The following is a 25,638-nucleotide window of genomic DNA, read 5'->3' as shown; positions in this document are numbered from 1 at the left end:
GCCCCCCCAGGTGCTCTAGAGTCCCTGCCACACTGGGCTCCCTCAGCTGGCGTGCCAGCCCCGGGTCCCTGCCCGGTGACATCACGGGGAGGAGACACGGCCCCTGGGAGAGACCACTGGCGTGCCTGCTCTCCCATGGCCAGGAAGGGTGGAGACCAGATCATAACCACCCCTAGAAGGAGTTGCTCAGACTCAAGGGCACAACTTGGGTTTCACTCTGTTCGTTGGCCTTGGGAGTGACTTCCCCACTGACTTCTAAGTGTGGGTGCACGCGCGATCTGGGACCCGGCTCTGAGCTCTGGAATCCACAGGAGATGAACTACCAGCGGGCCATGCAGAAGATGGCAGAGGACATCTTATCGCTGCGGAAACAGATCAGCGTCCTGGAGGCAGAGAACCACATTCTGAGGAGCCAGCTAGCCCAGGGAGAGGTGGAAGAGGAGCAGGACGACGCCAGCAAGGGCCAGAATCTGGGTGAGGGGGTACAGGTCACCGAGAGCCTCTGGGTGCCCGTCTGAGCCCAGGCTCTGAACTGTGGGTCAGGGTGGCCAAGAGCCTTTCCCAGGTGTGCCCGCTCCTGGACACCAGCAGGGTCCTCCCCTCGATGGGAGACTCCAGCCCTGTCTCAAGCCCCTGCCTCTGTCCCCAACTGTGCTGAGCTAGGAGATGCCCCCTCCCTGAGCCTGCTTCCTCCCCTCCCCCGCCCCCCCCCTCAGTGTCCATGAAGCAGAAACTGCTGCTGAGTGAGCTGGACATGAAGAAGCTGCGGGACAAAGTGCAGCATTTGCAGAATGAGCTGATTCGAGTGAGCTGGGGCTGGGGGACAGAGGGGAAGGGAGCCGGGGGGCTGTCCGGAGAGGTGCCTGCAAGCAGAAGGGAGAGAGGCGTAGAGGGAAGGGGACACTGCAGTTGGAGAGTTGGCAGAGGGGACAACAGTAACCCCAGGCACCCCTTCTTTCCACACTCCCTTCCCTCCCCCACCGCTATCAGAAGAATGATCGTGAGAAGGAGCTGCTCCTCTTGCACCAGGCTCAGCGGCCACAGGCTGCGCTGCTGAAGCGGTACCAGGACAAGCTGCAGAAGATGAAGTTGCTGGAGGAGACCGTGCGGCACCAGGAGAAGGCAGGTGCCAGAGGGGCGGGCCCCCCAGGCGCCAGCCCCTGATGGGAAGGTACAGAGCCCCCAGGCCAGCCCCGCCTTTGTGCCCTGCCCTCCAGGTGATTGAGAAGATGGAGCGGGTGCTAGAGGACAAGCTGTGGGATAGGAAGGAGCCCCTGCTCACCAGGCAGCAGGGAAAGCCCAACGTGGGTGAGTCTGCTCCCCAGCTTTTGTCCCATCCCCGGGGGGGCCATCCTTCCTGGAGCATCTGCTTCCAGAGCAGAACTGGGGCAAAGGCAGTGAGGGCCGGGCTCCCAAAGGTCCACTGGGCTCCCTTCTCCTGCCAGGGAGCCCCTCAGGACAGATCGGGACAGTGTGTGAGCCAGGCTAGAGCCCAGGGCATGCTCAGACCCCCACAGGAGAGGCCGTGCAGACTGGGGTGATCAGACAGGGGTTGCCCTGAGAAGAGGGGCTGCCAGAATCCTCCACATTATTTCCTCATCTCCCCACGTCTTCAACGGGTCTGCTTCTACAAAACAAACAATACCTGTGTGTTCTCTCCATTCATGTTAACCGAAGCCCCTTAAGACTGCCAATCTGACATGGCTCTGACCGGCAGGGGACAACCAGCTCACCCCACATCAGCCAGCCCAGGCAGACAAGTACCCTTAGCCATCTGCACAACTTCACTCCTTCATGCCCAGCCCTGTACTCAGCCTTCTCCGCATGGGGGTGTGCTGGGGGGCTGCATTTCAGAAGGCCTTTGAAAAAGAATGCGAGAGGAGGGGCTGCCTTTCAGGAGCCCTGAGGTCATCCAGGAGTGGGAGGAGAGAGAAGGTAACCTAGGGAGAGCAAAGGGCCAGGGAGCAACAAGCCCAGCAGAGAAGGGGGAAAAGAGAGAGGTGAAGAGCTAAAATAGACCCAGGGCAAATGGCGGGCATGCTCATGGAGAACACTGCCATCAGATTATAAAGATCTGATCCTAAGACGGCGGCGGCAGGGAGCCATTGAGGGCTTGGGAACAGAGGAAGGGCAGAACGGAGCAAAATGCTGGGGCGGATGAGGCAGGGGACATGCGGGCAGGAAAGCCCAGCTCTCAAGCACCTGTGGCCATGCCTGCAGCCTTCCCTGCGCTCTCCACCTCCGGCCTTCCCCCGGGGCCTGCAAGAGAGAACCTGCCCTTGGACCTGTACTCCGTGCTGCTGGCAGAAAACTCCAGGCTGCGGGCAGAGCTGGATAAGAACCGCCACCAGTCGACCCCCATCATTCTGCAGCAGCAGGCCCTGCCGGTAAGAGCGACCAGCACAGGCTTGGCCCGGTACTCGGCAGTCACTCAGCACGATCCAAGTTGAAGACCAAGGCCAGGGGCTGGGCTTCCCAGGGCCTCTTGGAGGGCCAGCTCTCAGGCCTGCCTCTTTTCTTCCGGGGAACACATACGGGTGTCAAAGCGCCACTTTTGCCTTCATCTTAGCAGCCTGGGAGAAAGCAAGCCCCCAAGTGGCCCTTGACCCTTGACCCTTGACCCCTGACCCCTTTTGCTGGCCCACACTCGGACTCCCCACAAGCCTCCTGGAGCATTTCCCAGGATTGGCTGGTGCAGCCGTGGAGAGCCCTTTTCCCCCCATCCCAGGTGGACCCCAGGGAGTTGGGTGCAGGAGGAGACCTGGCAGAGAGACTGCAGGAGACAGATGGCTCAGGCCACTCCAAGGGCGCAGAGACCCTGCCGGTACAGGTGGGTGCCCCTGGCCCCGGAAACGCCCCGGCCCCACTCCGTCTCCAAGGCTGCCGCAGGTGCCCCTTCCTGACGCAAACTGAAAGACAACGCATCTGGAACTCCAGCAAGGGGTGGGCAGGGGGCACGGGAGAGGTTTCTTCACCCCAGGACTTGCGGGAGGTGAGTTCTGTTTGAAAGCGCACCCAGTGCATGGACATCTAGGTGAAGTGCGGGGGCACAAGGATTCTTCACTTTACAAAAAGATTCCCCGTTCAGGATTCCCTTCTGTGCACTGACAGGTGCCGCCTAGTGCATTTTACACTTAGAGATTGATGTGCAGAAACGCCATAGAACCGAACTCCGTGGGGGAGAACAGCTGCGGAAAAAAAGCACACGCTGCATCAGGTCAACTTTGAGATGAGGGTTTGGCCCTGGGTCTAAGGCTCTGAATCAGGGAGCCGAGTTTGGAACTCAGACCTGGCTGGTTTCTCCCTCAGTATCTCAAGGCCTCCTGAGCCCACGCGTGGGGGTTTCTGCTTTGCCCACAGGATCTCCTTGGCAATACTTCAGACAAGTTCAACCTTCTGGCCAAGCTGGAACGAGCTCAGAGCCGGATCCTATCCCTGGAAAGCCAGGTAGGTGAGGTGCCAGCGTCAGTGAGACTGGGCAGGTTCACCTCTCAGCCTTGGACCAGGGTCAGGCTCGAAGCGTGACCAAGGTTGTGGCTCAGTCTATGACCAGAGTCCTGGATCAGTGTGGACGGAGGGTCAGGGCTCAAGTATGTTGTTGGAACTCAGAGAAGGTCCATCTGTGTCTTAGACAGTGACTTGGCCTCTGCCCACCCACCCCTGCCATGCCTTTCTCCAGAAGGTAGAAAGCCCGCATGGCCCAGGGTTTTGCCCACTGACCAGAGAGGAGGCTCAGGTTCTGGTTGTCCTGGATCTCAGGTCCTGCTGCCCCACAGTGCCCCATCTGTCCCTCTCTGTGTCCACAGTTAGAGGACTCGGCCCGACGCTGGGGACGAGAGAAGCAGGACTTAGCCACTCGGCTGCAGGAGCAAGAGTATGGCTTGGGGCAACCCTCAAACTCCATCACCACCAACCTGCCTGTGAGTGATCCCTCAGGACAAGCTCCTTGGGGGTCAGGCAGTGGGGCTGGCGGCCACTCCCGCCCCAGTCCCGAGTCGCCTGGCCTTGAGGAGAACTATGCGGGGGACCAGCTACCCACTGGGAGTCCCAGTTTCTGCTCTGTTACCACCAGAAGCCCTCGCCTGGTCTCCATGTCCCACCTGCTTAAGGCATCGTTGAGATGCCCCACGGGTGGTGGTGGGGATCAAGGGGGGATGGCCGTGGGTGGGGGTTGTCCAGGCATTTCTGGAACGCTCTGGCACTGGCTGTCCATTAGCATGGGCCGAGTAGCTGTGGCCCCCACACAGCTCCTTAGCACCTGGGGGGGAGGGTTTCTCCCATGAGCTCACCTTCTTGGGCAACTGCAGGGCTGCACCCCTGCCAGAAAGAGGAGCGTGTAGCCAGAGAGGAACGCTGCTGCCAGCTTCCTAAGCACCGATAGGCCTGTTCGCAGCTCCCCTCAAGCTCAGCTCCAGGCTCCCAGGTCCCCCAGAGCAGCCCCCACCACCCCCATGGTTCCTGCCCTTGAGCCATCAGTGTTCTGCTCATCTCCAGGCTCCTGGAAAGGCCGGAATAGGATGGGATGCGGGGAGGGGAGGGACACTGACAGAGAATACTGGGCTACCTTTGCAAAGTCACCTGCTAAGATGTGGGGGCTCTTGGAGACATCGGGCATGCCCTTGCCGTGGCTAACCGGGTTCGGAAACCTTTGTGAAGTCACAGCCCACTGTGTTTTGGATCCTCTGCGGCATGACTGGGCAAGAAGCACTTTAATGGGTCGCCCCGCGCCCCCAGAGGCAGGGGCATACCTGCCTCACTTTGCTCTGCATACCACAGAACTACTTGGCCCTCTCCAAGGACAACAGGCGCCCCTCGAAGCTGGACCCCTTGATGCCCAGCGTAGAGACTAAGCTCAACAAGCCCTCAAACTCCCAGAAGACCTGAGTCTTTGCAGACCTGAGTGCTGGAGCAGGCCTCCTTCTCTGCGTGCAGGGGGGATTCTCATTCCACCCTCCCAAGACTTCATTAAACGCTGTAAGTCAGAGAGCACTCGCCTCTTTCCTAGAGTGGGGCAACCTAGGGGGCCCAGCTTCCTCCTTCCAGACCCCACTCTGGGCCTGGGCCCTCTGCTGCAGGCTTATAGCCTCCTGCCTGTCCCAGAAGCTACCATTTTGGGGGAGCTGAAGGCTACAGTGGACCCAGGAGGGTGGGGGAGAAGAGCCCTTCCAAAGCAGAAGCCAGGGAGATGAGCTCCTTCAAGACCGTCAGATGAAATGAGACCACCTGAGGCTAGCTCTGTTGGGAGATGTAAGGGAGGCTGGGACTTTCCACTTGCCTCCAGACAGCTCATATCTGAAATCCCTTCTTTCAAGTTTGATTTATCTGTTTCTCAAGAAGGGAAAGACTTAAAGCCTGCCTGTGGCAATCAGTTACATGTTAGTATGAAGTAGCCCGTTAACCAGGGCTAAGCTGAACTGGCAATGTTGTGTCCATATATAGCCAGGGACAGAAAAGCAGATGGGGGCCAGGGGAAGGAGCCCTCTGCTGAGAGTGGGAAGGCCTGGAATCTAGTTATAAACATGCTGTGTGACCTTAAGTGACCCAAGCAACCTCTCTGGGTTTCCATTTCCCCATCTATCCCATGCAGAGCTTGACTTCTTTGATGGTAGTGCCCTTTCCAGCTCTAACATTTCTGAGTCAAAGACAACTGGGACCCAGAGAAGTAAAAGGAAGCAAGAAAGAGAGAGAAGGCCAACAAGAAGGATGATTGTATGGTGGGAAAAGTAGAAAGTTTCCAAGAGTGGACTCAGAATGTGCAGATGGTGGTAGGAGAGACCAAGGCAGCAGGGCCACTGTCCTGAGTGGGACTAGCTCCTGTGTCTGCCCGCAGGACTTAGACTTGGTGAGCAGAGAGAGCAGGGAGGGACCAGGCACCTGGTCAGGAGTTATAGAACTCAGAGGGGGTCAGGGGGCCAAAACTGGGACCAGTGTCAGGCGGTCCAAATGACGCACCAAAGGTCAGCCCCGGCCTCCCTCCTACTGCCCAGAGCCTGGACAAGTGGGCACATCATCTCCCTAGAGCAGGAAGTCGAGGCCTGGGGAAGCCCAGAGAACGATCAGGTGGGGTAAAGCAAGTATACTGACCTCTTAGTCTCTAGATCAGCCACCTCACACCAGACCCTCACTCACAGGCTTCAGCCCTGGACATGCCCTCAAGCTGTAGCTGGACCTTGGCAGGAAGTCCTCATGGCCCCACAGGGAACTCCCACCCCGAGTTCAGCCCGTCAGAGTCCTGCAGGAGCCTCATTCCAGACAGGTGGGCCTGCCCAGAAGGTGGACCCACACCTCTCAGACCACCCTGTTCCCTCAACAGAAGGCAGGTCCCTTGTCCCTCTGCCCGCTGCCCCAGTAGCTCTTTGCCCAGTAGCAATAGCCCACCACCTGCTTTACCTTGCCCCAGCCCCAGGCAGCAAGGAGGTTAATCCTACTGGCTCTTGATCCCACTGGGAATTGGCTTCAAGTTCAGCTGCCCTGGGTCTCCCATTCATGCTCAGATCCCATTGTTGACCAGGTCAGAGAACATCTATCCCCACAGGACCCTTGGGGGGTCAGACAGAAATGAGGACAGTTCACACAGTTCAGCTGTTTATTGCCTTCATGGGGCAGGAGGAGAAGGGGAAGAGGTGGCGTGAAAGAGGGGTGCCCTGGCCAACTTTCTCTTCTCAGAGCTGGTCCCAAAGGAGCAGGGAAGGGGGACAGAGGACTGAAGAGCAGACACGACCATGGGCTCCACCCTGACCTTCCTCCAGCACCCCTGCTGGCCTGAGAGGTGGGAGAGGCAGCGTCCACCCTCTCTGATCACACCTGGGGTGGGTCCTGGGTGTAGGGCCTGAAGGTGAAGAAGATGGGCTTGTCAGGCATCAGGATGAGGTTGAATGTTGTGCCCACATCGTTGAGATGTTGAATTTCAACTCTGAAGTTCTCCAGAATCTGAAAAAGAGGGGTGGTGGGCTTAGGGGAGGGGGGAGGGGCTGTCCCCCCGGGGCTAGGCTCATTCACCTGTATGTGTCACCTGTCATGAGCGACTGGAGGAGCTCCAAGGGGCCACCAGCTCCTAGTTACCCTGCACAGTGCCTGCAAATGCACCACTGGGGCCTCTGTCCCCTTGGTTAGCCTTAGCTTCTGCAAAACCTTGTCCCACCCCATTCCCATCCCATCGCCGCTTTGTGGGAACAGATGACCAGTGGGCACCGATGGGCAATAAGTAGATTAGCTCAAAACTGTCAGGGAGGAGGAGGGCAGGTAATGGGAGACAGATGTCCCCAGCCCTGTACTCCCTGGGTTCCGGACACAGATGAGAGTAGGAGGGTCAGTGCCTTCATTAGGGCCATGGCCAGCCCAGGGTGGCCAGATGTCCCCAGCTGGACTCACGTGGATGAGGAAGAGGGTCATCTCGAGCTCAGCAATCCGCCGGCCCACACACTGCCGCACACCCCAGCCAAAGCCCAGGTTCCGGAAGTGGATGAGTTCCTTGTCTTTATTCAGCCATCGGGTTGGGTCGAACTTGCCCGGATTGAGGAAGAAGGTGGGGTCTTGGCCCAAGGCATAGGTGGACACCTGCACCAATGTCTGGGGACAAGGCGGGCAGAGAGCTGAGAGAGGCTTCATCTACTCACAGCCAGGAGCATTAACTCAGCTTCCTCGCCTCCACTCCCCAGCCAGGCTGCCCAGTTTCCCAGCACAGGACAGCGCCTACTGTGTGACCTTGAAAAAGTTCGCACCCCTCCCTGAGCCTCACCCATCAAATGGGCAGGACTGAAGACCCAAGGCCGGGGAAGGCCCAGGGATTGTCCAGCCCTTTCCTCAGCCCCAGAGGGCTCCCGAGACCCAGGCAGCCAGTGGGGCCTCCCTCCTAACCCTGGGCTCCAGCAGCAGTCCAGAGATCATCGCCCACTGTGCCCAGTAGCCCTGCCCTTTATTCCCACCTGGACGGCCGCACCAGCCAGCTCCGGAGGGGATGGAAACCCTCATCGCCACCATCCGTGTGCAACTGCACTCTACTCCCCCAACGCCCCCCTCACCCCTGCCACTGCACCCACCTTGGCAGGAATCATGTAATTTCGAAGAACCAAGTCATTCTCAAGGTATCTCTGCAGGGTCACCGAGATGGGGTGGAGTCTGCCAGAGGAAGGCATTCAGAAGCTGATGCCCCAGGGCACCTGGGTGGCTCAGTCAGTTAAGCGTCCGACTCTTGATTTCAGCTCAGGTCATGATCTCCTCGTTGATGAGTTCGAGCCCCATGTAGGGCTCCACGCTCAGCTGTCAGCGCGGAGCCTGCTTGAGATTCACTCTCTCCCTTTCTCTTCCCCTCCCCCGCTGGTGGTGGCTCTGTTTCTCTCTCTCTCACTCTCTCTCTCAAAATAAATAAATAAACTTTAAAACAACAGAAAAGGAAACCGATGCCCTGAGGTCTGGACAGAGCCCCTGCACCCAGCAAGCATCTGAGCCCCAGCTCCAGCGCCCCTGGGGGATCTGGGGACCTGTACTCTTATTTCCTTCCTCCCTGCTCCCAGCGATCTCCCCAGACTTCTCACTTCCTGCTGCCAACCCCCTCCCTTATGCCCTGCCCAGGGATTTGGGGGGGTGAGGTGGGCGGGCACAGGAGGGCTGGGCTTGCCTCAGTGTCTCCTTGATGCTGGCCTTGAGCAGAGGGACCTGCTGCAACATCGCGCTGATGTTTCCCTGGGCCTGGCGCCGGGCGTCCAGGACCTCTTTCCGCAACATCTCCTGCACCTTCAGGCTGCGGGCCATCTCATACAGGTGCCACTGCAGGGTCATGGACGTCTGGCAGGGAGCATGGGGGTGCAGAAGACAAGGAGCACCTGTCACTCCTGAGGCCTCTAAAGCCATGCTAAGTTTCCGCTTCCAAGAATCTCTGTCTACCCTCCTCCCTGCATCCGGAGACCACCATCCGCAAAAGCAAAACACAGTTCGATGGGCAAATGTCCAAAACGCCTTGCCCACCACCCAGGCAGGAGTGTTTGGGGCAGCTCTTGTCCCTCTGATGTCACCAGAGCCCACCCGTTTCCCCAGCCGGTAGAGTCACCCATATAGCCGGTGCCGCCTTCCGGACGACTCCAGAGGCCTTGGGAAGCCAAATTCTACTTCTGCAAGGGCTGTACTCCCAAATGACTGCCCCTCCATCCCTCTCCCGATAGACCTTCCCCAAACATTAGCATTTGCCTATGGGAACAGAAAAGAACGTGAGGCCCAAAGGTACTGAAACCAGAGCAATCAGACCCGTTTTCCATCGTGTTGCACTTAGCACGCAGTCTATTCCAGGATGAATCAGCCCATCTCAGTATTAGCCAGAGGCAGTGACCATTAGCCCTTCACTGAAGGTGTGAGTGATTCTCCTCAAACCCCACAGTCCCAGATTCTTCAGGGGTGGGACCCCAGGCTGAAGCAGCCCTCCCTCCCAGGGCCAGGACATGCTGCTATCTGATCAAGGGTCTAAGTTTTGTCTCCTCCTTCCTCCCAGCAGGAGCCCTCGGGAAAAAGTGCCATGCAGTCACTTCCCAGCTTGAAAGCCTTACCTGTCCCAGGAAGCTCTTGCCTGACCCATGAGGTCCCCCCAACACTTGCCTACTGCTCCCAACCCCCCTGCCCTCTAATGCTCTAGCTGCACTGAGCTACACGCAGCTCTCAAAGCCCAGAAATCTTCCTCATGGTCTTTTCTCGTTCTAGAATCCTCCTTCTCAAACCTAGGAAGCAAAGATTTACTCCTCCTTTAAGGCTCAGATCAAATCTGTGTATTTGCCTTATTACCTCCAAGGCTTGACACAAACTAGGTACTTGGGAGATATTTAATACGATGCTCAACTAAGTTACCAGCTGTGTGACCTTGACTAAGTTACCTAACCTCTCTGGGCCCCAGTTTCTGCATCTAAAACAGAAGAATATAGTAACGTATCTCGTAGTGTTGTCTGTGAATACTAAATGAGTTAATACATGTGAAAAGTTTAGGACCCTGCCTGCCATCTAGGACACGCTTAGTAAATATTAGCTGTGCTTTGCTGCAGGGGAGCAGTTTCATTGCCTACGTAATTGACAATGAACTATGTTTAAAATGTGCTCAAAGGCTCATCTGCATCCTGTCCCAGAGACCAACAATCGTCTGCTAGAGCCCAACAGAAACACGGGAACAGGAAACAGCGAGGGCTTTTGCACAGGTATCTCCCTGGTCCCCTTGCCTCCCAGCAACAGCCTTTAAGACACACGCTGAATATTAGCTCCCCTATGGGGTGCTCTCCCTGTCCTTCAAGGCCACATTTTCTCTCCCCTCCTCAGCGCCGCCAGTACCCAGCACACCACCCGGCCGGCTGGCCCTACAACATGGCGTGGTGGTCATCCATGCACACACAGCCTCCTTGTCACGGGCTGAGCTGCGTCCCTGCCAAGTTCATATGCCGAAGCCCTAAGCGTCGCTTCACAGCGTGACAGTACAGGGATGTGGGGCCTTTCAAGAGTGAACTAAGGTACTGACGCTCCCTTGTCCATGCTGTCAGTCTCTCTCAGAAATAAATAAAACATTTAAAAAAAAAAAACCTTTTTTTAAAGGGGGGCACCTGGGTGGCTCAGTCGGTTAAGCGTCTGACTTCAGCTCAGGTCATGATCTTACAGTTCATGGGTTCGAGCCCCACGTAGGGCTCTGTGCTGACAGCCAGCTCAGAGCCTGGAGCCTGCTTCAGATTCTGTGTCTCCTCTTTCTCTGACCCTCCCCGGTTCACGCTGTCTCTCTCTCTCTCAGAAATAAATAAAACATTAAAAAAAAATTTTTTTTAAAGAGTGAACTAAGGTAAAATGGGGTCATATGGATGGAGCCTGATCTAACAGGGCTGGTGTGCTTCGATGCAAAGGGGTCAGGACACAGACACGTGTGCGCACACAGATCTCGTGAAGACACAGGGAGAGGACAGCAATCTACAAGCCAAAGAGAAGCCACAGAAGAAACCAACCCAGCCACCTGCTGCATCTTGGACTCCTAGCTCCAGAACTGTGAGAAAATAAATAACAGCCTTGGCACACTGATAGGCCCTTCCTTCCCAAGCCACTTGGGACATTTGAGGGCCATGGAATTCATCCTTATGGTCTCAATGCCTGAATCACAACTGAGGCTCCACAAACACTAAATAACAAACCCTCACTATCACGGTGGCATGGGAAAGTTCGAGATATTGGTCAAAGGGACCGTGCACAGGCCAGAGATATTTTGACATTCAAGAAGTTTCTGGGGGATTGTACGGCCTGTGGAGAGGGCCTGAGGGAGACACCACACAGCATGCCTTCGGACACTGGGGGCACCGTGGGGGACCAAGGTCTGGGAGGGGAGGATGTTCTACTGGCTCCCAGGTCTTCTGCAGTCCTGCCCGCCTTCCTCCCGTGTCCTCCACCTTAGCTTGGGGCACCCCACCCTCGAAGACTCGACGCACCACCCAGGCCCGCAGCCTATGCCCTGTCGCTCCCTTCTCACAGGCCAAGAAAAATGGCGGAGCAGCCTGAAGGCATGCTCCATGGGTGACCGTGCGACCCGGCCCTTCCAGAGAATTAGGATTTAAGAAACGCAACCATAGAAAGGGTGACCCACCCCACATGGGTAGGGTTTCCAGCAACGAGGCAGACTGGTGGGGAAGGGGGCACAGGGCGCAGGAGGGGGCGGGATGTGCCTTTGGCCCCCTCACCGTGTCCACACCCCCTGCCAACATCTCTGTTATATTGGCCTTGACATCCTCAAAGAGCAGCTTGTTGCTTCGTAGGAGGCGGTGGAGGATGCCCGGGTAACTGCTGAAATCTCTCTTGTGCCTCAGGTCCCAGTAGAAGTTATGGGTGTAGATCTCCGCTGTGCAGGAGGGGAAAGGAAGAGTGAGCTCTCTGCAGGTGGGAGGGAAGGGGAGAGGTGGCGCCAAGGGCCTGGGGGCTCAGGAGCCCGGCTTGCTCGACTGCCACTTCACTGAGCCCACACTCTCTGCCAAGCCCTTCATTCTTTTTTTTTTTTTTAACACTGTGCTAAATGCGCTTTTTTTTACTTTCTTCTTCTTTTTTTTTTTTTTACTATCAAAATAGTTTATTGTCAACTTGGTTTCCACATAACACCCAGTGCTCATCCCCCCAAGTGCCCCCCTCCATGCCCATCTCTCCCTTCCCCCCACCAAGCCCTTCATTCTTGACCACAGCTCCAGGGGGGAGGTGATATCATCCCCATTTTCCAGAGAAGGAAACAGAAGAGGGTAGTGGCTTGCACAACGTCACAAGGGTGTCATGAGACAGAGGTGGCATTTGGTTCCGGGTCTGAGGTCACCACCACCCCAATCTGCCTTCTCCGCCCTACCTTACCGATCTCTCTCACCAAAGTCCTAATCTGTCACCAAGCACACCTGTGTCTGGAGCACCAGTCCTTAACCCGCTGGAGACGCTGGGCTCCTTAGAAGAATATGACGAACATCTTTGATCCTCTTTCTAACCATCTCCAACAGCCAGTCTTTAGCCCACCATGGACAGGGCTTCCAAAGCCTTCCTGCCTCCTCTCCCTGCCCACCAGAGAGCAAAGATCTCTTACCTCTCTCCCCCCATCCCAGGCCTGGGGTTCCCACACTCCAGGGTAGACAGGGCTCTCCTGGCCCCCAGACTTGGCTAAGTGGCATTCACCTTTATTGAAAATCACATCCCATGCAGCCACATGGTCCTTCCAGGTCTTGGTCTTGAACAGACGGAACAGGTCTGGGGGTAAGGTGAGCATGGGGACACTCGTGTGGAACATCTGGTAGACAGCGTCGATGAACCGCTGGGCCTCGGGGTCCACCATCTCCTCCAGCATCCCCAGGCGCTCCCCGAACATGACATTGGTGATGGCTGCAGGGGGAGGCAGAAGGGCCCCTTCCAGCCTGGCCATCTAAGGGCCTCAGCTTCCAGGAGTCCCACTCCCGCCAACCTGCAGGATCTCCTGCACCCAGCCTCAGGCTCCTCCAGGAAAGAAACTGAGGCCTGAGTCCCAAAAGGCTGAAAGGCAGGACTGAGGGAAGGCTGCCCTCTGGGGGCCATGTCAGAGGGACATGTGCAAGACCCTGCAAACGGTGGTGGGAAGCAAGGCCTCCCGCGGAGCTGGGAAAGTGCCCAGACAGGGCTGAAACTGCTCCACCCAGCCTCCGACAGCACCCTGAGCAGCCTCTGGGCTTTCCTTCTTGGAAGAGAGATCAATTTCTCATCTACATGTGACCGAATCGGCTATCTCCTGAAACAGGGCACATGGGAAAGTGGATTGGCCATCCAAGACCCCCTCTGGCTGGACCTAAAAAATCACAACCGCCTCAAGTGTTTCCTGCCTACTTGGTCAGGATTTTGAATGTTGACTTCATACCAAACTCTGGGCACCCCAAATCTCCTGCAGTGATTACAGGATCCCCATTAAGCCGCAGGGCCTTTGCATGCACCATTCCCTCTTCCCATGCCTCCTGACCTCCTTACCCCGTCTATAAAACTCCTACATATCCTCAAATACCCAATTTAGGTTAACCACCCGACCCACCCTTCCCCTCCCAGACCTCGAAGGTCAGGGTCCCAGGAGAGAGAGAGGGAGAGGATGGATGAGTCCAGCAGCCCATCCCAAAAGCCAATCCCAATGCTCCTTCAGGATCTGTGCTGGGTCTCAAGGTAGGAGGCTGGGTTCTCCCACCCACGGGACCCCTGCCAGGCAGAAACAATCTCCTTACATTCAAAGGCAAAGCGAAACAGGTCGGCACTGATGACCCCTGAGAACTTTCCAGAGCCCTGCGTCTTGATGCGCCTGTGCAGGACTTTCACAAAGTCCTGAGACACTGGGTCCAGCAGGGGAATGAAGTTCTTTACGGCCTCTGGAGACATCACCTCCTGGTTCAGGGCCAGTCGGTCTTTCTTCCAAGCTCCTGACTTCCTGAGAAAACACAGGCCCTCAGGCCCTGAGAGCCACAAACTCCAGGCCTGCCAAACCCAGAGGGGGCCGACTCGGCTTTCCCAGGAGGCTGAGCCACAGCTCAGAGCCCGGCACTCACTTTCACCCCCGACACCCTGGGCCTTCCATCTCCCAGCTGCTGCCTGGCCTGGAGGCAGGAAGACAGAGAGCGGGAAGAACAAGCCCCTCCGACCTCCCCCCTGTCCCCACCCCTGCTGCTGCTGTGGCCAAGAACTCCTATTCTTAGAGCTTCTAAGGAACTTTCAGATCCTCTAGTATTTGCCTCACCTCGGCGGTAGGCATGCCTTTGCCTTCCTCTTGGCTGATGGTCACCTCCCGCCATTCCAGCGCCCCTCTACTTCACCTTTTCGGCCCCTGCGCAGACATGCTGGCCAGTCTCTCCTCCTCCACACCCCCCCCAGGATGTCCTGCCACTGACGTCAGTGGGGGATCTCAGGTGCCCTGAACTAGGCTGATGATAAAGCTCCACTTATGACCATACTTGGAAAGAGATCCACGCAGAGCCCTCTTTGTAGTTTGACGGCTTTGCCTGTTTATAAAGATATTATTGCAAACTCACCAGGTGACATGAAAACTAGGAACTTGGCGGTAACTTACATATGCCCACATCCTGCCTCCCTGGCCAAGGGGACCACCCTGACTCCTTTGCTTGCTTTTGTATATAGTTTTATCTATTCTATAAGTAGTCTTATATACTGTTAAAAATGTATACTTGATGTCCAAGGGGCACCTGGGTGGCTCAGTCATTTACGTGGCCGACTTTGGCTCAGGTCATGATCTCACAGTTTGTGGGCTCAAGCCCCGCATCAGACTCTGTGCTGACAGCTCAGAGCCTGGAGCCTGCTTCGGATTCTGTGTCTCCCTCTCTCTCTGACCCTCCCCTGTTCATGCTGTCTCTCTCTCTCTCTCTCTCTCTCTCAGAAATAAAAAGTAAATTTAAAAAAACATTAAAAAAATGTATACTTGATGAATGGATAAAGAAGATGTGTATATATACAATGGAGTATTACTCAACAATCAAAAATAATGAAATGCTGCCGTTTGCAACAGCATGGATGGAACTAGAGGGTATTATGCTAAGCGAAATCAGTCAGAGAAAGACAAATATCATATGACTTCACACTTAAGTGGAATTTAAAATACAAAACAGGGGCGCCTGGGTGGCTCAGTCGGTTGAGCATCCGACTTTGGCTCAGGTCATGAACTCACATTTCCTGAATTTGCCCCACATCAGGCTCCGTGCTGACAGATCAGAGCCTGGATCCTGCTTTGGATTCTGTGTCTCCCTCTCTGCTCCTCCCCTGCTTATGCTCTGTCTCTCTCTTTTTCTCAAAAATAAAGATTAAAACTATTTTTTAATAAATAAATAAAATACAGAACAGATGAACGTAAGGGAAGCAAAAATAATATAAAAACAGGGAGGGAGACCAAACATAAGGGACTCTTTTTTTTTTTTAATATTTTTATTTTTATTTCTAGGAGACAGAGAGAGAGACACACAGCGTGAGCAGGGGAGGGTCAGAGAGGGAGGGAGATACAGACTCTGAAATAGGCTCCAGGCTCTGAGCTGGCAGTCAGCACAGAGCCTGATGCGGGGCTCGAACCCACGAACCGCGAGATCATGACCTAAGCGAAAGTCGGACGCTTAACCGACTAAGCCACCCAGGCGCCCTAAGGGACTCTTAAATATAGAGAACAAACTGAGGGTTGCTGAGGGGCTGTGGGTGGAGGGGATGGGCTAAATTGGTAAGGGACATTAAGAAGGAAACTTGGGATGAGCACTGGGTGTTATACATAGGGGATAAATCACTGCAATTTACTCCTGAAATCATTATCGCACTACATGCTAACCAACTTGGATGTAAATTAAAAAATAAAAAATAAATTTAAAAAAAGGCTCAGTCGACTGAGCCCTGGACTTCAGCTCAGGTCACGATCTCACAGTTCGTGGGTTCGAGCCCCGAGTCGGGCCCTGTGCTGACAGCTCAGAGCCTGGAGCCTGCTTCAGATTCTGTCTCTTTCTCTCTGCCCCTCCCCCATTCACGCTCTGTCTCAGTCTCTCAAAAATAAATGTTAAAATAATGATAATAAATGTATACTTGTTTTCAACTTTTTTTAAAAAAAATTGTTAATATTTATTTATTTTTGAGTGTGTGAACACTCAGCCACAGGAGGCAGTGCCCAACTGTTTTCCAAAGTAGTGGCACCAGCTTTCACTCCCGCGCACCAGCCATGAGAGCTCTCATCTCTCTGTATCCTCGGCAACGCTTGACATGGTCACGTTTAAAATTTCTGATGAGCAATGTGGTGGACAACCATGTCCATTACACTTACCTACACCGACTTGTCCACGTTTCTCACTGCCTCTTTAGACTCACAGTGGTGGGGCCCTGCCTACCTGTCACTGTACCCCAGAGCCTGGCACATAGCAAGTACTCAATAAGTTGGGACTTAATGCATGAACCAATAAATGAGAACTGTTCTAGATCTTTATTTATTCATTACGATCTTCAGCCTGAGTGCTCCCCCGAAGGCTGGCAGAGCAGTTCCCCAGCAGCTGTTTTCTGGCGACAGGAAGACGCCAGGGATTTGCACAGAGGCCCCATGCCATGGCTGCCCATCATCTCCCTCCAGCCCCCCAGAGATGGCCCAGGACTCACTTCAACAGGACTCCGAGGGGTCTCTGGTAATGCTGGTGATAGGCCACCCAGGGTGGGACAGAATATCGTTCTGGAGTGGGACCCTCGAACTTAAAGAGACGGGCCACATCTTCAGGGTCGATGATATAAACCGACTCCATGCTGCCCAGCTTCTCCCTGGAGGAACGGAGGAGACAGGCTAGGGTGGATTCCAGAAGAGCCACACAGGCTCTGGGCAATCAGGACAGGGCCGGCTCGTATATAACCGCCTCATGGCCGAGACTGCAGAGCAAACAGTCCTGAGAGCGCCCAGTTCCACAACACTCCTCACTGTGTGACCCGAGGCCAGGCACTCACCCCTTCTGAGTCCATTGCCTTCTTTATGAAATGGAGATACAGTACCTGTCTCACAGGGTTGCTGAAGGACAAGGTGATGAAGTCTATGGATGTGACTGCTGCTCAGGACAAGCTCACCCCCACCCAGGGTCTGCCACGGACCATCAAGTCCTCACTCCCTGGCTCTTCTTCCTGTGCGTCCACAACCTCAGCACCCTCCCCACCTCGCACCCACCGCAGAGCTCAGAAACAGCGTGGTCCTATCACCAATGGAGGGACTCAGTGTAGCTTTCTAGGCATTCCATACACCCGGCCAGCCAGTCCCTTCTAGGCTCTAGGACTGAAATTCTGGGGGTGGCCACCTAGCCTCTCCTCAGATTCCAACAAAGTGCTTTGCGTCTATTCAAACAAAACCATGGTAAAATATCAGGCCTCGGGCATAGATATGTCACAAGCCCCTCGCAGATAGTCTCTATTAAAACACCACCACGAAAGACTGTTAAAGACAGAGAACAAATAGAGGGTTGATGGAGGGAGGTGGGTGGAAGGATGGGCTAGATGGGTGATGGGCACTAAGAAGGGCACTTGGGATGGGCACTGGGTGTTCCATGTAAGTGATGAATCCCTGAAGTCTGCTCCTGGAACTAATACCGCACTGTGCGCTAACTAAAACAAATAAAAAATTAAAAAGCATAAAACACAACTGTGGGGAGACAGCAGAAAAGTCCACTTCTTCCTTGCGTCTGCCTTTTGTATAAGAAAGTTGGTTCAAGATACACTATAAGACAAAATATAAAAATATACAGGTACCAGCCAAGTTCTCTCCCCTCCCCCTTGCTCAAAGAGATGGAGGGAGGAGGGAGGAGGGGAGGAAAGAGGAAGAAGGGAGAGGGAGAGGGCCCTCATTAACCACTGACCCATTGCACCCCGGCCCACCTTCCCAAGTCCCCTTGGGCTTCGTCTGTGGCCTCCCAGAAAATCCCCTCAGTGGTTTTCCAGCTACCAAGCATCCTCACACCAATGGCTCCATCCCCCCACCCAGCTCAGCAAAATCCTTGAACTGCTATTATTATCAATTCCAACTCTGGGAATCTAGCCCAAGGCAGTGACCTGATGCGTGACAATGCTGCCTGATGGATAAGCCTCGCTTCTAATAGGAAAAATCCCAGAGACGGCTAGATGTCCACTTTAAAGATGTGGCTACAATCATACAGCTTATGCACACTACGGACTACGATGCTGCCTTTTAAAATTATATTAAAGAGAGAAAAGAGGAGAGAAGTCCTCCACATGTTGTAGGACCCCACCAAATAGCATGCATAATATATTCACATTCTTAATGTTACATAAATATTATCAAAATTGAGAGGCGCCTGGGTGGCTCACTAGGTAGAGCGTCTGATTCTTGACGTCTGCTTAGGTCGGGACCCCAGAGTCCTGAGATTGAGTCCCGCATCTTTGGGCTCTGCACTGAGTGTGGAGCCTGCTTGAGATTCTCTCTTATCCCTCTGCCCCTCTTCCCCCAACATCATGTACTCTCTCTCTCTAAAATAAAAAATATACATATTACCAAAATTGGGGTTGTGTCTGATTGTAATTTTCCATTTGTGCTTGTCTGTATTTTCTGAATACTTTATTCTCATTTATTCAGAGATGTATCCCTTCTGGGCCATAAGTTAGAACATAATGGTGACACTGAACTAGAAGTCAAGACAATTAGGGTCCCAAAGATAGCCCTGGCTTTGTCCCGACAAGCTGCGTGACCTTGGCAAGACCCCGGAAGGGACTTCTTCCTGGCCTCAGTTTCTCCATCTGTAAAATGTGAGTGGTTAACATCAAATTCAAGGACGTGTTGAGAGGCTCAGATGATAGTGATTCAGAAAAAGGAAGAGGCTTGATAAAACACGATTTCCTACCCGAGTCCCTACCTCCCTACTGAAGGAGAAGAAGCAGGGAAGGGGGAGGGGCAAAGGAAGCAGGGAATATGGAAAGATCTCCCTGAAGTGAGAGCAATCTTCTCCTATATCTGGTGCTCAGTCTGGGGGGCTCCCTGCCTCCAACCAGTTATACAAAAGCACTTTAGACTTAAAAGGGGCTTGCGGGAGAGGAGGAGGAAGGAACCCTGAGGAATGAGCAGTTGCACCCCTCCACAAAAACCCCTGCCCTCCCGCCCCACCCCACATTCAAGCCAGCCAACATTTCCTATCAATGCTCTTTACCCAGCCTGACCTTTTCACTTAGAGGAAAATGCACCGATCTTCCTGGTGTCCCCTCCCTGCCCCCACCTCCACCACCTCCCCCTCCCTTAAGTATCTGCTCAGAACAGAACCCAGATGTGCCTTGAAGGCTATGCACTTTAGAAGCCCTAAATCAGAACAAGTGAGGACTCTCACCAGGGGCAGCCCGCAGACCCTCGCCCCCCAACACCCCAGGGTGGGAGGTGCGGGCACATTCAGAAACTAAAAGACCAAAGGCCCCTTCCTTCTGGCAGAAACCAAAGCAGATGCCTGGAGAAGAGGGTCTCTAGCCAGGCTGAGTGGAAGGGACAAATGAGCTGCTCCAGAGCAGGGCTGAGGGGTGAGGAGTGAGGTCCGCACCTCAGCAGGAGACCAGGGCAAGAGTCCTTTCCTCTCTGAGCTTCAGTTCCTCCCGCAGCGCCAGCGCCCAGCCCGGATGACAAACTTACCTTCCAAGGTGTCATGAGGGCAGTAGAGGCAGGGAGGCAGTTAAAGGGCTTCAGCTCTTGGCACCTCCCCCAGTCAGGCTGGGAGGGGACCCATTGGCTGGGAAGCCTTCTCCCTTCTGCCACCAGCCCCAGGCCGGGAACAGGGTCAGGAGCAGATGAGAGCCTGGATCCGAGGGCAGGACTTTGGGGGAAGGGGCTGTGTGAAACCCGTTGTGCGATGTCTGATATTTTCTCTGTTGAGAAATCTCTTGAGTTGCTGGCTGGTTTTTTGTGGGTTTTTTTGTTTTGTTTTGTTTTTGTTTTTGTTTTTTTTGAGCCTGTAAGCAGATTGATCATCCCCCATTTCTTGAGTGTAAGTTGATGTGAATGGCTTTATGTTTGAGACCTCCCTCTTTAAGCGGTTTTTCCTAACTGAGCCCTGTTATATCTAGGATGGGCACCCCTCTACCCTATCCCACCAACCCCACAATCTGCCAGGCTTACCTGTAAATGGGGCCATACTTCTGGAAGTTCTGGAGTTGGTAATAGTGGATTTTCTGCGAGCCCATCTCCCTCCAGAAATTGTACAGGTTTAGCCAGCCATTGTTTCCAGGGGAGGGGATCTCAGAGAAGGGGCGAGGAATCTGAGTGGAGATTCCGGCCCCGTCCCCAGTAGGTGCCCAGGGATGCCCCGGACCCTCCCGTGCGGTGTTCGGGAAGGACTGGCAGCCTTTGAGCAGAGCTGAGCGAAGAGGGAGCCCCTTTGCCAGCATGCTGTCCCTGCTTGCCAGGGTGACTCTGGCCCTGGGCCCCTGCGGCCCAGCTTATAAGCAGTAACTCAAGGCTAAGTGAGCTAAGTGGTCAGCCTCTCTCTCCTTCGCCTGCTGGCTCCAACCCACACGGCCCCTCCCAGACGTGGGGTGCTGAGACTCCGTCTGGGACTTCTGCAGCCAGAGAGGCTTTCCGAAGCACAGGAAGACGCCCCTGCCTCTGTCCTCACTATAACTCCAGCAGACCCCTGAAATGGTGCAGATTTGTGCCTTTCCTCTGCTGGGGTGCTGGGCCTCCAGCTGAGCCCTGCTGTAGGACCCAGCCACGGGCAGACATTCCTCAGATATGCGGACACTGGGGGCCCAGAGGTCAGACCCTGCAGCTTGGGGCAGCCTGCATCTTTGTTGCGGCTCCGTTACTGATTTGGGGAGGGGGGGCAGCGTGTGTGATTATTTTGTATAGCTCCCTGATTTTTAAAGTTCTACTTTTTCTGCTTAGTTAAAAAAACTATTATTTTCTGAAAATGGTAGGTATGTTTATCATTTTTTTAATGTTTATTTATTTATTTGGGGGGAGAGAGAGAGAGCGTAAGCAGGGGAGGGGCAGAGAGAGAGAGACAGAGACAGAGAGAACCCAAGCAGTCTTTGCGTTGTCGGCACAGAGTGGGGCTCATTCTCACGAACTGTGAGATCATGACCTGAGCCAAAATCAAGAGTGGGTCACTCAACCGACGGAGCCACCCAGGTGCCCCAGGACTTATCATTATTTTAAAGATACTATCTATAAATAATAAACCAGGGGCGCCTGGGTGGCTCCGTCGGTTAAGGACCCAACTTCGGTACAGGTCATGATCTCACAATTCACGAGTTCGAGGCCCACGTCAGGCTCTGCTGGCAGCTCAGAGCCTGCAGCCTGCTTCGGGTTCTGTGTCTCCCTCCCTCTCTCTGCCCCTCCCCGGCTCGTGCTCTCTCTCTCTCTCTCTCTCTGTCTCTCCTTCTCTCTCTCTCAAAAATAAAAACATTTAAAAATTTTTCAAAAACAAAAAAACAAACTAAATTACAGTTGTGTTTGTTCACTGTAGAACACAAGGAAAGGACAAACAAGAAAAATTAAAATCTCCTGAGCCTTTAATGTTGAGTGAAAGAAGCTGGACACGGAAGAGCCCATGCCTTTGGAGCACAGCATCGGCGAAATGAGCATGTGGTGTTCGAAGTGGTTCTCTTGTGGGGTAATGACTGGGAGAGGGCAAGAGAGAACTTTCTGGGGTGCTATAAATGTTCTCTGTCTTGACTGGTTTGTTCACATGTGTGAAAAATCACCTGAGCCACAAATGTGTGGTATTTGCATTTTATGGAATATAACTTACCGCGATAAAAATGTAAAAAAAAAAAATCATCTTTTTCTAACAGAGTCTTGTTCCTATAAAGCACAACGGGCCTTTAGAAAGAGGACACAACCTCACTAAGTAGGAGTTAAACCTGACTCAAGCTTGGTGCTGCTCCCTGCTGCTAAGGTGGAAGGAGAAGGAAGTCCCTGGGTCAAGGGACAGAGCACAGTCCCTGGGGCAGAACATGGGCCACCCTGACCCCACCCTGAGAAGCCTGGGCCCCCAGAAGCTGTGCGGGGCACTGCCACCTGGCAGGGAAGGGGCGGCAGTTCCCTCAGCGGGTCCCAGCAATGGTGACAGCATTGCCATATCCGGACATCGGTCCGGCCGGCAGCCCGTGGGCTCTCACTGTATATATGGAGCTGATGAATGTGGTCCTGGCTTTTATCAAAAGCTGCCGGGTATCCAGGGCAGGGCTGCCCAGGCACAAATGCTCACAGATTGGGTTTTTTTGGAGATTCTCCAACTAATGACTCAGCACTCAAGGCAGAAGCCGGAAACTCACTTTCCCAGCGTCCCTTGTAACTGGGATGCAGGCAGATGGCTGGGGCTCCCCAGGCAGACGTCCCCTCGTGAAATTTTGGTTGAGAAGGCAGTGACACGAAGAGGGGAGTGCCGTGTGAAACCCGCTATGGCGCAGGTGACGGCAAAAACCTCTGGCCAGGGCCAGCTACAGCATGTGAGACCTGCGAGCACCAGTGCAGGGCCACCAAGGCAGCCCTGGGATGGGATTTGGGTGACGCTCCTGACACCCAGCCATCCGAGCCTGCTTATCCACCCTCCCCGAAATTTTATACGCAGTACAAAATAGACATATGCAGTATCTCTCGATAAACCCTCCCCTAGGAAATACTAGCTGGACTGAATTCTGTTCTTGATAACTAGGAACTCTGAATGATACGATAACAATTATATTGGGAAAAGTCTATGACATTCCTACATTTCAAACATCATCTGCACCTAAATTAATTTTTTTTTTATTTTATTTCTAGGAGAGAGAGAGAGAGAGAGACAGCGTGAGCAGGGGAGGGTCAGAGAGAGAGGGAGTCACAGACTGAAACAGGCTCCAGGCTCTGAGCTGGCAGTCAGCACAGAGCCCGACGCGGGGCTCGAACCCACGAACCGCGAGATCATGACCTAAGCGAAAGCTGGATGCTTAACCAACTAAGCCACCCAGGCGCCCCTTTCTGCACCTAAATTAATATGGCCACGTTGGATCACTGTTGAACCAACTTACTATATAGGCTTGAACGCATTAAGGAGATATTCTGGGAACCAAAGAGAGAAAGTCTCGCTGACAGAGTCATGTTCAATGTTAAGAGCTGAACAAAAGGTTCTGGGGACGGGCGCTGTAATAACTCTGACTCCACCACGCTGAGATAAACATAAACCCTGGTAAAAACATGTTCATGTCTTCCCTTCCAGCCCTTCGCAAATTACTTCTCTGTTTTCTTCTTTCTTTTCCTGAGGGAATGAAGTTTTATTTATTTTTGCTTCCATGTATAGTTTTTTTCCCCAAGTAATTCTTAGAGTGCTTTAAAAATTCAGTTGGGGGGCACCTGGGTGGCTCAGTTGGCTAAACGTCCGAATGGCTCAGGACATGATCTCATAGTTCCTGAGTTCGAGCCCCGTGTTGGCCTCTGTGCTGACAGCTCAGAGCCTGGAGCCTGCTTCAGATTCCATGTCTCCCTCCCTCTCTCTCCCTCTGCCCCTCCCCTGCTCGTGCTCTGTCTCTCTCTCTCAAAAATAAACAAAGATTTTTAAAAAAAATTTTAATAAATAAATTGGGGTGTCTGGGAGACTCAGTCAATTAAGTGTTCAACTTCAACTCAAGTCATCATCTCTCAGTTCGTGAGTTCAAGCCCCGTGTCGGGCTCTGTGCTGACAGCTCAGAGCCTGGAGCCTGTTTCGGATTGTGTGTCTCCCTCTCTCTCAGCCCCACCCGTGCTCACACTCTGTCTCTATCGCAAAATTAAATAAACATTAAAAATGTTTAATATAAAAATAAATAAAGATTCAATTAGCACATACAGGAGTCCAGGTTCAACCAGAGAAACAGAACTAGTAAGTGGTGCATAAGGGATTGGCTTATGCAATGTGGGGCTGGCTGGGCAAGTCTGAAATCCATGGGTGGCACCGTTAGAAGGGCAGCCTGGACCCTTAGCACAAACGGAAGCTGCAGCCCACAGATAGAATTTCTTCTCCTTCAGGGGAATCTCCACTGTGCTCCTAAGGCCCTTCAATTGGTTCAATCAGGCCCATCCAGATTGCCTAGGATAATCATCTTTACTTAAAGTCAACTGATTATGGATTTGAATCACGTCTGCAAACTGCCTTCACAGCAGCACCCACATTAGCGCTTGAAGAGCTGAGGCCTGCAGCCTCGTTAGGCTAACATCTGCACCGGACCGTCACGTTACTACTAAGCTTATCAGGAAAGACAGCAGTCCTCTGCTCCGGCCCACCCAACCCCTGATGCCACTTCCCAGCAGGGAATGGAACTCTCGACTCAACACAGTCCAACTCATCAGGAGCCCTTCTAATCTGGAAACTCCCATCCTCAAATTTCTGGACATGTCCTTGTACAATTCATTTCAGAATTTCTCCCTCCGTTTCCTCTCTTCCCTACTTCTGGAACTCCTGTTCTTCATATAGGAACTTCCTGGATTTACCTGGTACTGATTTTTAATTTCCTCTTCCCCTGCTACATTGTCTTCTCATCCCGCCTAATGAGAGATCCCCTACTTTGGCTCCCACCCCCTCCGTTGCAATTTTTATTTCCACTATCTGAGTTTGGTTTTTTTTTAATTTCCTAAGGCCCCTTTCTGTATCTGTATCTGGACACAATATGGACATAATGGCTCCTCAAAACTCTCTAGAGATATTAATCATACAGTTGTTGTTTGGTTGTTTGGGAATTTTGTTTGGTTGTTTTTGTTTGTTTTCTTTTTCTCTCTGTGTTGTCCCTGTTTCCTCTGGGTTCCTTTTCCTGTTTGTTTTGGCCTCTGTCTTTCATGTTAGAAGCTTTCTTAACTGTCTCCCGATTTGGGCCAGTCCGCGGGAAGCCCTGCAGCACCCGGAAGGCTGGCAAGTTCGGAGCATGTCAGCGGGACTCGTCCAGCTGTGACAGGGTCGTCAGGGAGGGATCTGACGGATCTCCAGTGTCAGTGGCTGCTTAGGCTGGTCATTTGCCCTGAGGAACAATCTTCCACATTATCAGCATGGGACCCTCACATGCCTCGCTATGGCTGATGTCGCCGGGGGCCAGAGCCTTCCTGGTTCAATGCATCCAGAGAGCAAACCTCACCACAGTGACCCAGAAACCCTTCAGGTGGTCTATGCACACAGCTGTGGTCGTCGGGTTTGCACAGTTACGTGTGCTACTGCGTTTGCACCAAAATAGGCATACACGTTTTCCGTGTATTATTCAATGCTCCTGAACCATGTCTTAGAAAAGCCGCCTCACATGCTGTGATTGGGATGATCGTGCCTTACGCCTTTAAGTTCAAAACTCTAAGGTTCAAGGTCACCTTGGTGGGTGGTCGTGTGGGGCCAGATGGTGGGGGGGGGACAGGTGTACTGATTTGTTCCCACCCCTGCAGCACTTCACCCCTCTATTCTAGGCACTGGGCTGGGCGATGACACGAAGGGGAGGGGTACATGGGCACTGTCCTCACAGAGGGCAGAGTCCTGGGTAGTGGCACAAAATCGAGGATGCAGAGAGGCTTCCAGCCTCTGAGGAGAAGGATGAAGTTCAGGGGCCCCCACGGGTGGGAGTGGGAGAAGGTGAGAACCCTAGGGAGAGGGCAAAGAAGGAGCACTTACAGAAGGCTGGCGGGAAGTAGAAGAGAGCACATCTCCGGAGGAAAGTGGACAGGCCTCCCTGCCGAGGGAG

General features: G+C 53.7%; 2 protein-coding genes across 6 annotated transcripts; one reads left to right on the top strand and one right to left on the bottom strand.

Annotated features, from left to right (window-relative positions):
• The first annotated feature begins 311 nt into the window (after positions 1 to 311).
• CCDC33 (coiled-coil domain containing 33) lies at positions 312 to 10,490 on the top strand. 4 transcript variants are annotated; one of them, XM_039238239.1, is made up of 11 exons: positions 312 to 474; positions 717 to 805; positions 991 to 1,122; positions 1,218 to 1,308; positions 2,221 to 2,387; positions 2,729 to 2,830; positions 3,361 to 3,447; positions 3,807 to 3,920; positions 4,777 to 4,974; positions 10,023 to 10,172; positions 10,291 to 10,490. In XM_039238239.1, exons 1-9 carry the CDS (start codon positions 315 to 317, stop codon positions 4,882 to 4,884), a joined length of 1,050 nt encoding a protein of 349 aa, XP_039094170.1. In that variant the 5' UTR covers positions 312 to 314; the 3' UTR covers positions 4,885 to 4,974; positions 10,023 to 10,172; positions 10,291 to 10,490. The 4 variants fall into 4 exon arrangements, with proteins under 4 accessions (XP_039094170.1, XP_039094171.1, XP_039094173.1 ...); XM_039238240.1 differs by having other exon boundaries at positions 10,082 to 10,172; positions 10,291 to 10,489; XM_039238242.1 differs by lacking the exon at positions 2,729 to 2,830 and having other exon boundaries at positions 10,291 to 10,489.
• LOC120235769 (cholesterol side-chain cleavage enzyme, mitochondrial) lies at positions 6,761 to 25,638 on the bottom strand. 2 transcript variants are annotated; one of them, XM_039238238.1, is made up of 9 exons: positions 25,569 to 25,638; positions 16,606 to 16,761; positions 13,707 to 13,906; positions 12,646 to 12,849; positions 11,682 to 11,839; positions 8,618 to 8,784; positions 8,040 to 8,118; positions 7,372 to 7,569; positions 6,761 to 6,930 (listed from the first exon to the last, which is right to left on the bottom strand). In XM_039238238.1, the coding sequence occupies exons 1-9, from the start codon at positions 25,598 to 25,600 to the stop codon at positions 6,799 to 6,801; spliced, it is 1,326 nt and encodes a 441-aa protein (XP_039094169.1). In that variant the 5' UTR covers positions 25,601 to 25,638; the 3' UTR covers positions 6,761 to 6,798. The 2 variants fall into 2 exon arrangements, with proteins under 2 accessions (XP_039094169.1, XP_039094168.1); XM_039238237.1 differs by lacking the exon at positions 25,569 to 25,638 and adding an exon at positions 20,090 to 20,358.

This window comes from Hyaena hyaena, unplaced genomic scaffold (assembly GCF_003009895.1).
Source record: "Hyaena hyaena isolate Hyena2069 unplaced genomic scaffold, ASM300989v1 scaffold_137, whole genome shotgun sequence".
Classification (NCBI taxonomy): Eukaryota; Metazoa; Chordata; class Mammalia; order Carnivora; family Hyaenidae; genus Hyaena; species Hyaena hyaena.
This window is presented reverse-complemented; position numbering and strand designations above follow the sequence as displayed.

Excerpts from the sequence above, each read along its gene's own strand:
- CCDC33 (XM_039238239.1), top strand. The coding sequence starts at position 315 with ATGAACTACCAGCGGGCCATGCAGAAGATGGCAGAGGACATCTTATCG. Across the intron at positions 2,388-2,728 it reads TGCAGCAGCAGGCCCTGCCG|GTGGACCCCAGGGAGTTGGG; the intron begins GTAAGAGCGACC and ends CCCCCATCCCAG. Across the intron at positions 3,921-4,776 it reads CCATCACCACCAACCTGCCT|AACTACTTGGCCCTCTCCAA; the intron begins GTGAGTGATCCC and ends TGCATACCACAG.
- LOC120235769 (XM_039238237.1), bottom strand. The coding sequence starts at position 20,358 with ATGCTGGCAAAGGGGCTCCCTCTTCGCTCAGCTCTGCTCAAAGGCTGC. Across the intron at positions 13,907-16,605 it reads CCCCTCGGAGTCCTGTTGAA|GAAGTCAGGAGCTTGGAAGA; the intron begins GTGAGTCCTGGG and ends GTGTTTTCTCAG. Across the intron at positions 8,119-8,617 it reads AGCATCAAGGAGACACTGAG|ACTCCACCCCATCTCGGTGA; the intron begins GCAAGCCCAGCC and ends TTCCTCTGGCAG.